Source organism: Kryptolebias marmoratus, linkage group LG6, assembly GCF_001649575.2.
Source record: "Kryptolebias marmoratus isolate JLee-2015 linkage group LG6, ASM164957v2, whole genome shotgun sequence".
Lineage (NCBI taxonomy): Eukaryota > Metazoa > Chordata > Actinopteri > Cyprinodontiformes > Rivulidae > Kryptolebias > Kryptolebias marmoratus.
In genome coordinates this window covers 29,038,591-29,049,204 of record NC_051435.1, presented here as the reverse complement: position 1 = coordinate 29,049,204, position 10,614 = coordinate 29,038,591, and the positions used below count along the sequence as shown (strand labels likewise).

At 41.7% G+C, this 10,614-nt stretch overlaps 1 protein-coding gene across 2 annotated transcripts in view; it reads left to right on the top strand.

Moving 5' to 3' along the window:
• The window catches only part of asb5b (ankyrin repeat and SOCS box containing 5b), a 44,685-nt gene extending 34,871 nt beyond the window's left edge, over positions 1-9,814 (top strand). Inside the window, exons 5-7 of one of the 2 annotated variants that reach the window (XM_017434684.3) lie at positions 2,383-2,517; positions 8,626-8,817; positions 8,901-9,814. In XM_017434684.3, coding sequence (XP_017290173.1) covers positions 2,383-2,517; positions 8,626-8,817; positions 8,901-9,070 — 497 coding nt within the window. In that variant the 3' untranslated portion in view covers positions 9,071-9,814. The remainder of the gene's footprint in view (positions 1-2,382; positions 2,518-8,625; positions 8,818-8,900) is intronic. The other variant, XM_017434685.3, reaches the window with a different exon arrangement.
• Positions 9,815-10,614: the final 800 nt, after the last annotated feature.

Here is a 10,614-nt window from a genome sequence, read left to right as displayed (position 1 = left end):
GGGTCTAACGTTACCTGCGATTACTTTCATACTATCGAACAAATAAAAAACCCGCAACGTGACGTGAATTTACTTTTTACTTCAACACATTATAAAAATGTAGTGTAGTAGAAAGTACAGATACTTACTGTAAAATGTAGCGAAGTAAAAGTCGAAAGTACCTACGTTTAAAAATACTTAAGTAAAGTACAGATACATGAAAACGTACTTAAGTACAGTAACGAAGTACTTGTACTTCGTTACATCCCACCACTGGTTAGAGGTAAGGGATATTTGTTTTTCACGGTTATCTGGTTGAGGCCACAGTAATCAATACAGGGGCGGAGGCTCCTATCCTTCTTCTCTACAAAAAAGAATCCAGCACCGACAGGAGAAGGGCGAATAATACCAGACGACAGTAATTCCTCGATGTAGGTTTTCATGGCATCTCTTTCGGGTCCTGAGAGGTTAAACAGTAGGCTAGAAGGAAGGGGAAGAGCCCTGGGTAAGAGTTCTATAGCACAAACATATGGTCTGTGCGGGGGAAGTGACAGAGCCTTGGCCTTACTAAACACTGGGGCTAGGTCGTGATACTCGGGAGGACCTTTAGACAGCTCCATTTTCTCAGGGGCCTCTTTTTTTCTGTGAGAACAGGTATAGCAGACTGAAGGCAATTTTGTAGGCAAAAATCGCTCCAGGACTCTATCCTTCAGCCCAGTTGATTACCGGGTTATGCTTACGTAGCCAAGGGTAGCCTAATATCATCTGTGATGTGGGTGAAGAGAAAACCAAGAACTCACCTGACTCACGGTGATTACCAGTAGCCATGAATTGGAGATTGGAGACCCGGTGTTTAATGTGGGTGATGACCTGGCTGGAGATGTCCATAACCGGTAGTGGTGAAGTCACTTCCTGCAGAGGTAGTAGTAAGTCGCAGACGAGGTCCTCAGAGATGAGACTCTGCTCAGCTCCAGAGTCCACCAGTGCGTAGACGGCAATCTTCAACTGTTCATTAATGATGGTAGTGTGTAGGAAGAAACGGAGGCCAAGGGATGTGTCAAACTGCTCACTTAGAACCCTTCGCTTGTCTAGTGAGCTTGCTCTTTTACCAGGAGTGGGCACTTTGCCACACTTTGTGTCTTTTGTCGCCTCAGTAGAAGCACTCCCTAGCCTCGTAGCATCTTTGTCTTTCTTCTTGGCTCAACCTGGCATGACCCAGTTGCGTGGCTTCTGGCTCCAACCCAGTAGGACTGGGTTCAGTTGTTCGGTCACCGGTAGGTGGAGGAGTCATGGGAGAATAAGTCGAGTGGGGCTTAAAATCCTTTTTGCGTTGCCTCTCCCGCAGCCAGTTGTCGAGACGGATGGTAAGTACGATCAAATCCTCCAAGGACCAGGGTTCGTCCCTTCCGGCCAAATGATCTTTGAGGGGTTCTTGCAGTGCATTGATGAAAGCCCATTTTAGTGCTTGTGAGTTCCACCCGGAAGAGGCGGCCAGAGTCCGGAAGTCGATGGCGAATTGGGCCATCGATCGCTGTCCTTGTTTTAAACTCCATAATTTCTTGGTGATCTCAGACTCATTGAGTTTATAACCAAAGGTTTGTTCGTAGTCCTCTATAAACTTATTAAACTCTGTATCGGGCTGATAGCACGAAAGCTATACTTAGCCTCCGCCCATCTTAGTGCTTTATCTCTTAATAAGCCAATTATATAAGAGATTTTTGACGCATCATCAAAAAACAACTGTGGTGATCGGTAGAAAACCAGAGAGCATTGTAAGAGAAAACCGGCACATTTGCTGATTTCTCCAGAAAAATGTTCAGGAGTAGGTGACGGAACCTCCCGGAAGTGGGCGTTAGCTGAAGGAGGTTGCGTCACTATTTTTTTAAACACAATATTGCGATATCTTAAGTAATCTCTCATGATCTGTTAGTGCCTGTGTTGTGAATAACTCTCAGCCACTACCACCAAATTGTAACTCAGTATCTGTAAAATTTACAGAGTTATAGCCATTTTGCGTAGACTAAGGTTGATTGGCTATGGCAGCCATCTTGAATGGGGCTGACTCCAAAAGATTGTTTGTTGTAAATGTAGATCCAATGATTACTTTTCAAAATTTCATTAAAATCCATTCAGTAATTCACAAGTTATTTTGGTAATGGTAAAGACAAATAAACACACACAACAGACACTCACAAAAACATTATTGCTTAGTTTTTGGGTGATAATTGTAACTTGTTTGGATTTTGTTGTAAAAATGTCACAAACTGCTTTAACAACAATGATCACAAAATGCTGCTTAATAAAAACACATTGAAAGATTAAAAAAAAAAGAAATGAAAAACAACAGATTCAAATTTTTAGATTCATGATATTTTAATTGTGTGTGTGTGTATTTGTGTGCAGGTAATAGCCAGTGTGTGGACTCACTTCTGTCTCATGGAGCGGATCCAGACCATCAACTTCCCCACATGGGTTCTCCTCTGTACGTGAGCTGTGTACACCGACACACAGCCTGCTCAAAGGTTCTCTTGGCCCGAGGTGTGTGCCGTTTCTGTTTCCCCGAAAATCTATAGTTTATCCTCACTGCTTTACATTAGCGTGGGTCAGCTTACTTTTCTTACACAGTACTAACACAGTATTAATAGTGTCTGACAGGCCATGTGTCAAACAAACGGTCTAATCAACTCTACAAAGATTCCTTTTTCTTGGGTTAAGAAATTATCACCAAATAGATCAAATGAAGCCAAACACAAACTAAAGAGTGTTTGCTTCATTTATTTTAACCTTGGGGATGTTTCAAAAAAATATTGACTAATACAGGATAAGGAGCCCATAACCAATAGGGGTGTACTGGTTCAGTACGTCCTGTGGTGTATCGGTTCATCTTCAGGATGCTGGAGCCAGTAGAGCGAGGATGCTTTCAGGAATAAGAGACTCTGCTGACACAGCTCAGTTGAACAGCACAGATTTTTTTCAAAGCTGCAGCCCTATGTCACAACCGCAGAAACGTGGAATTCATGATCCAGGCCGGGCGGCAGTGGCTCAGGGAGGTATGGGTTTGTCCTGTAATCGGAGGGTTGCTGGTTCGAGCCCCCACTCCAGCTGTCTCGGCCGTTGTGTCCTTGGGCAAGACACTTCACCCGCCTTGCCTCCTGGTGGTGGTCAGAGGGCTCGGTGGCTCGGTGGCGCTGTCAGCCCGCCCCAGGGCAGCTGTGGCTACAATGTAGCTTACTGCCATCAGTGTGTGAATGTGAGGATGAATGAGTGAATGATTGTAGTGTGAAGCGCTTTGGGGTCCTTGGACTAGATAAAGCGCTATATAAGTGCAAGCCATGTACCATTTACCATGATCCAATCTTAGAAGAATCCCCCAATCTCAAAACTCCTTTATAAAGGTCGTGCACACACACATTGACAGCTGTATATCTATTGAGGAGCACAGGAAAAGGTCCCTGCCAACGTTTGGCGTTCCGATGCTTCCGTCTTAAGTCTTTCACCACAACCCAGTCTCTTGGTCTGATAACATGTTTCAGCAGGACCTGGTAGTGCAGCTTTCACCATCTGAAAAACTTGAGAAATCACATTCGACAGGTTTTGGCAAGAAGACATTGCATCATCGCAGATGGTAGTGGAAGGGAAGACCTTCATGTGGGGTCCCAATCCCAAGTTAGGAGGCCTGCCAAACACAATTTCAAAAGGACTGAGGTTGACTCTGGCTCTCCCTCGCATTTACATATAAGTTAAAACGATTGGAAGGGCTTTTACCCACGATAATCCTGTTTCTTCACAACATTTAGCCAGTTTTGTTTTTAGTGTACCATTTTCATGTTCTACAGCTCCAGCACTTTCTGGGTGATAGGCACAATGAGTTGTCAGAGTTGTTTGCAAAAACTTTCCCACTTGACTTAGTGCTGCATTAACAAAGTGTGTGGCATTGTCACTGCTAATTCTATTAGAAATACCCCACCGTGGAATAATTTCTGTCAATAAAGCTTTAGTGACTGTGTGACTGTCTGCATGTTTTGATGGAAAAGCTTCTATCCATTTGCTAAACATGTCAACAGTAACAAGCAAATATTTCTTCCCTTCTGCCGGAGACAGTTTGATGATATCCATCATTAAGTAGTCAAAAGGTTGGCCGGTAAGCTGGCGAACGGCCACCTACCACTTGGCTTAGCCTCTTTTTTTGGGGAAAACCCTGAATGTGGTATTCATTTTTTGCCCAAAAAGCTGTAGGTACTTTAGATAGTGCTTTAGGTAGTAAGGACAGATCTGTTTCAGACAAAAAGCATGCTTCAGAATTTGAATCTGCAGTAAGCATCAATTCCACAGTTTTCTGACAGTGCACTGTGTAGTAAAAGGTTTTTTCTGAATGCAGACTGTCGCCCAGAAAACATCACATTTGGGTCAGCAGGTGAAATGATCCAATCAGTTTCATTTTTAAATGCCTGTACAAATGATCCCACGTCATTCCTTTCAGTTTGTTGTGATTTTGCCAAAGAAATGTGTGGGTAACTATGGGGAACACAGAAAAGCTTCCTCTGCTCCTCTGTGAGGCACACACACACATAGCTGCTAAGTTTGTTTTCCAGAACAGGGCAGATACTGACAAGTTTTCACTCAAGTTGCAGAACCATTTTTTCTCACACTTAAAATCAGCTTCCTTTGAAGCTTTTGAAACACAGCTTAAGTCATCAGGATGTTTTAAATCAGAAAAAGGAGGCACTACTTTTTTTGTCTCTCCCACAAGTTGCAGTAAAGAATTTGATGTTTGAAGCTTCCATTCATAAACAAAGTTAACAGCAGATGAGTCAAATTGCAAGGCTGTCTGAGCCACGTTTTGTGGCACTACTTTTACATCCTTCAGTGTTGAAATAAGGTTAATCCCTAAGTTACACATCAGATCATATCTGACAGCAAAAACAAATGTTTAAAAAAGAACCCCTTGGGGGTTACACACACCATAGGTGTAGTAATTTTCTCTTTCACCACTTGTCCTGAGGCAGACACAAAATAGACATAGTTTCCACTAAGTTTTTGGTGTAACATGGAACTCCTTTGTTCTTATTATTGACAAAGCTGCTCCTGTGTGTAAGTGCAAGTATTTGACACAAATATCTTACGATATCACATAATAAATAGCCATATTTTCAACTTTCCTGTAAAGTTTAATCTTTTTTTTTACTAAATCACGGTCGGCCGGCGAACGGCCACCTACCCCTAGGCTTAGCCTCTTTTCTGGGGGAAAACCTGCATTGACGCCACAATTAATGAGCTGCTCCCTGTTGTCAGGAAGAAAATGAGCAGGTGAGTTATTCAATGCATGACATTCAGCAAGCGTTTCTTCATTGCAGGAAGCAGTAGGAACATTTTCTCTTAATAAACTCTAATCTGCTTGTACATGTATCCCCAACAAATTACAAAGTAATTGTACCTGTGTGTGGTTTACATGACCCTATGTTGACTGCACTGTCCAAGTCAGTCCACCTTCACACGCCACACCTAGTCAGTCTGCCACGGTCCTGTTGTTTGGTGGACATTCATTCCTCCAATGACCTCTGTCACCGCAACAATGACATACATCATCATCATCCCCGTTTTGAAGATTGCAGCGTGTCCCTCGGCCACGGCGGCCACGCCCCCGTCCTCTGTTCTGCCCCCTTCCTCTTTTTGGCCGACCATAATACATTGTAACAGAAGCAAGATGCAGTTGTTTTTCTCTTTTTTCTTTTCCTGCTTTTGTGCAAGATTCCACAAGTTGTGCGTGTCTGGCATAACGCTTCCCATCTTCCAAACATGGCTGTTCAGCCCATCCCACTGTTGTCTTACGGGAATTGTTCCCTTCAGCTTACCTCCAAAAGTTAAAAAACCAGCTTTAGACCCCGGGTATTACCCAATTACACCACAGTTGGACTTAGATAAGCTGACTGTGAGGGTTGGTTAACCCAGACTAAATTACGGTCTTCTTCCCTAGGATTCATCCGCTTCCCTGGTAGGAGAATTTATCCACCAGCTGAGAATAAATAATCCATCAAGCTCCCAGGTTAACGACCGACCACACCCCGACATTGTGACGTACTGCTGTTAGTCAGTCTGGTTTCTCCAAGATCTTAGAAAATAAGATCTCAGGGTGATATTTTAATAAAACTGTGCTGAACCACATTTGCAAAACCTCCCAATATTTACAGAACCAAGCTCCTTGTATCCATGACTTTGTGAGAATAGAGATTAAGTGACTAATGTGAACTCAGGGAAATTGACAAAATCCATCACAGAGTATCGTCTTTCTATGCTTTGCTTTTATTAATTATTTTATGTTGCAGGGTACAGCTTTGTGGCATAAATCAGTAGCTGAAAAGGTTTAAAATCACTTCAGTAGAATACAGTTTTCCAATCCATAATAACAAGTCATAAAGTTTCCCAACTAATTTACTTCCTCTCAGGCCACAGCTGTAGAAAATTTAAATATATAAAATTTTGGTTAAGATGGAGAAATGTGAGTTTAATTTCCTACCATCCTAGGGTGAAAGTCTGCAGTTTTGTCAGACGAGCCAAATTGGCAGATTAACCCTCGCAGTACTGTATTCGTAACGGGCGCCTCTAATCCAGAGCTTGACCTTTTGGCAATCCGGGCTGAAACCTCTAACGGACAGGACTTCCTTCTTTTAATTTGGTCAAGGTCCTGTTGGTTTTCTTCACATGAGACAGCAGGCATAAAACTGTCTTGTTTCTTGTCCCCTGCAGCTTCAGCACCTGTCTGCACTATGTGCAGGGTTTTTATCTCTTGTAGATTTCTTTAATGTTTGGATACCAACTCCTTGGAGACTGGTATTTCCTGTCCCAAGTAACTTCCTCTTTTACCCTATTACCCTGCCTGGAGACTGAGAGTGACTTCTGATGTCCACACCGTCTCTTCTTACAGCAATTTCCCCATTCTGTCTCTTACTTTTCAGCTGCGACCTTACACTTTTTAAAGTGCATATTTTATAACAAATCACTCAATGACAATTACAGCATATAATAAATCATCAATCACAGAATAATCACTTAATACTGATTATAGCTTGTAAAAGATAAGTACAATCTATTACCGGCTCAATTGTTCAATAAATGATTACTTGTTTATTACAGAAAGAAGTGACTGTTGATTTTAACATTCAACTTTGTGATTCACAATATAACATTTTTTGATTTCTACTTTTAATTAAATGTTCAGCTTTCTGTACCAGTGATAGCAGACACACACACAGTCTCTTTATTGCAGTCTTAAGCAACATCCTTTACTTGCACTGGCCTGAGACTGGGTTTTGGGCTGATCTCAACTCACATTCCTTGACACCACATAGGAGTTTTTCACTTCCTGTTCAATGTCTGGAAGTAGTCCCTTAATAATGGCATGGCAGGTAATGCTTTCCCAGGGCCCAGGAGGGATTTGATTGTCAAAGTAATCCGGTCCGTTATGTCCTCCATACCTTGTCACTACCTCCATTAAGCGGTGAATAAAGTCCTCAGTTCTCTCCTCTGGTTGTTCTTTGCATGTGTAGACGAAGGTCATGTTTATTCTGACAGGAAACATAGTTTGTATTGCAGTTGTGAGTTGAGTAACCATCATCTTATAAGTATCATTGCCACTGTCTCTCCAGTCTGTATTCATCTTCAAGTTTTGGCAAAAAGGCATGGATCTTTGCCAAATCTGTAGGATTAAGTCTTCTCAGTTCTGCTCCAGTAGGGCAAAATTCATGACAGAATTCAGTCAGCTAATCAGCAAAATCAGTTCCACAGTGGAGAGCATCAGTCAGGTCTTTCACAGCATCTTCAATGTCCTGATTGGACCAAGATCGGACCTTCTGGTCCCATCAATTCAACCATAGGTGCATTTAACATAGGTGACACATTAGTCTTTGAAATTTGTCCCTTATTTCTGTCTCTAGATCTGAGATCAGGTCGAGCAGGTTGGACACTGCCTTCTTTTTTCCCTTTCATCCACGTTTTTATGCTTGAAACTTGTCTTGGACGATGACTCCTTCCATCATCATCATCATCACTAGATTGTTCTTCATCATCATCATCATCATCAGACATGTCAATCTCTGTCTCTTCTTTAGCATATGTTGTTGGTGTTGCTGCACATGCTGATGTTGATGGTTGGCGGGCTTCAGCTGCCTGTGGGAGTTGTGGTTGGGGATGATCAGCCACACTCAAGTCTGGGTACAACCATTCCGAGACAGGAGAAGAAAAAGTAGAATCGTTAGGACAATTGTAAGCTGGAGGTTTAATCTTCACTGTTGCAGTTACAGCCTTAGGAGCAGAAACATTCTCATATTGTGTTAAAAATATAGAAGCATTGTTATGCCGTCCAGCAATCACCCCTGATCCATCTTTACTGCCCACCAGTTCTTTAGCATGTTTCTTACGTTCTCTGCTCTCACTCTCCTTCGTCCAACATTCCAAACATTCTCTCTGTTTTTCAAGCTGCAGCAGACTTTTTGGTTGTATTTGTTTTGCCTCTGAGCTTATTTTCTCTGTATTTTAATTCTCTTTCTATCCCTTCAAAACATTTAGTTTACTTAGGTTAAGTATAAGATCATATATTATAGATTTTTTATTTCTTTTCTTCTCTTCTCTTCATGCATTGGTTTTATCCAGGAGCCTGTGTTAATGTGGGCAGAGGGGAGGACAGCCCTCTGCATGCAGCTGTCAGGCAGGGCAGCGCAGATCAGGTCTCTCTGCTGCTCAACTATGGCGCTGACATCAACCTCAGAGATGGTAACAATCAGCGGCCAGTGGATCTGGCACATCCTGGTGAAAGGATTCAGCGGCTGCTGGTTGCATTTGAAGGTACAGCTGATATTGGAGAGATTTTATTTGTGCATGAAATTTATACCAAGAATAATTCTGAGTCCCACTCTGTTTCTCTCTAGTTTCGCCCAGAAGCCTCTGCCAGTTGTGTCGTCTTCAGATTAGGAAAGTGGTTGGACAAAACAGATTGAAGCTGCTGCCTCTCCTCCCTCTTCCTTCCATTCTCACACATTATTTAGAGCAAATACAGTATGAGAATGATTGGCCCACATGCAGCACGATATTGAAATGATTTTATTGGTTCACAACTTAATTAATCTTACAGATGTCTTCTGTTTTATGTTATTTTTTATCACACTTACATGTTTTAGATCACAAAATAAATGCTTATATCACACAAAGATAACCTCATTAGATGCAAAATGGAGCTTTCAAATGAGGATTTATATTATTTGCGAACAAAAGCTATTTGATCCCTATGCTCCCTATGAGAAAATGTGATTACTATCCTTGTTAAATTATAAATTAACAATTTTTTTGGATAGCTGACATTACTTTCCCTAGCCACACCTAGACTTGATTACTACCAGACTTGTAGAATCAAGAGATCACCTAAAAAGATTCATTATCCACAAATAGAGAAAACATGGAACAGCAGTGAACCTTCCTAGGAGTGGCCAGAAAAACATAACTACTCCAAGAGTGCACTGATGACTCATACGAAGGTCCCCAAAAAAATCCTGAATAGAATCTAGAGCAAAAATGGCCTTCACCACTGCTAAGCAAAGAGAACACAAAGACCTGTCTCACATTTGCCAAAAACACTCTAAATGATGGTTGTGTTCCTAGGTTTACTCAGTGAATATATTGATGTTTTGTTCTGTTGCTGTTATTACTTTTTGACGCCAGAGGGTGCTACTTTGACAGCGCAGGAAAGAAGAGACTGTGTTAGTAGAAATAACAGCGTAAGATACAGAAGATATGAGACAAGACCATATTCTGTAATAGTCACTGTAATAAAGTTTGTGAGTTTAAATCATTGTTTCTTATTTTCATTATAACCACCACAACAAAAGTGGCAACAATGATAAGTGCTTCAGTATCAAATCCACCGTCTTTCTTGCATCACACTGGTGAGCCTCCTATACCGTTTACAACTTAGAGGAAAATATTCAATCCTTACATGCTGGTCATAAAAGTTTAGCAAGAAAAATGGACAAATGAAAGACGACAGGTCCTTTTTTATTCCACTGCTTGGGTCCCGAAAGAGCATCTGTTCTACACACTTCTTTTCTTCTTTTTTTTGCTGTTCCTTTTTCAGGGGTCACCACAGCGAGTCATTTAACTCCTGTCTTCACTCCAGCAACTTCCATGTCCTCTCTAACTGTTTGTATATATGTATGTATTGTCACTCCCAAGGAGAACCTCGACGTCTTCAGATGTGCCACTTCCAGTTCTGTTTGTGACCTCTGCTCCTTGTAGCCTTCATCTCATTCACACACTTTAGGAGTAAAATACTAAAAGACTTCACTTAGGTACACTGCCTGGTCAAAAAAAAGTTGATACCAAAAAAAAAGTTACACACTCTAATATTATGTTGGACTGCCTTTAGCTTTGATTACGGCACACATTCACTGTGGCATTGTTTCAGTCAGATTCTGCAATGTCACAAGATTTATTTCCATTGTGGGTGAAAAGCCAGGTATGTCGCACACCGAAATAACAGTCGGAGTCGTTGGATTCCAGCCAATACACGGGGGATTTTATTGACACATTTACTCTTGATCAGCTTGCCCCAAAATCCCAAAGTATCTTTGAGACAGGGCGTATTTATAC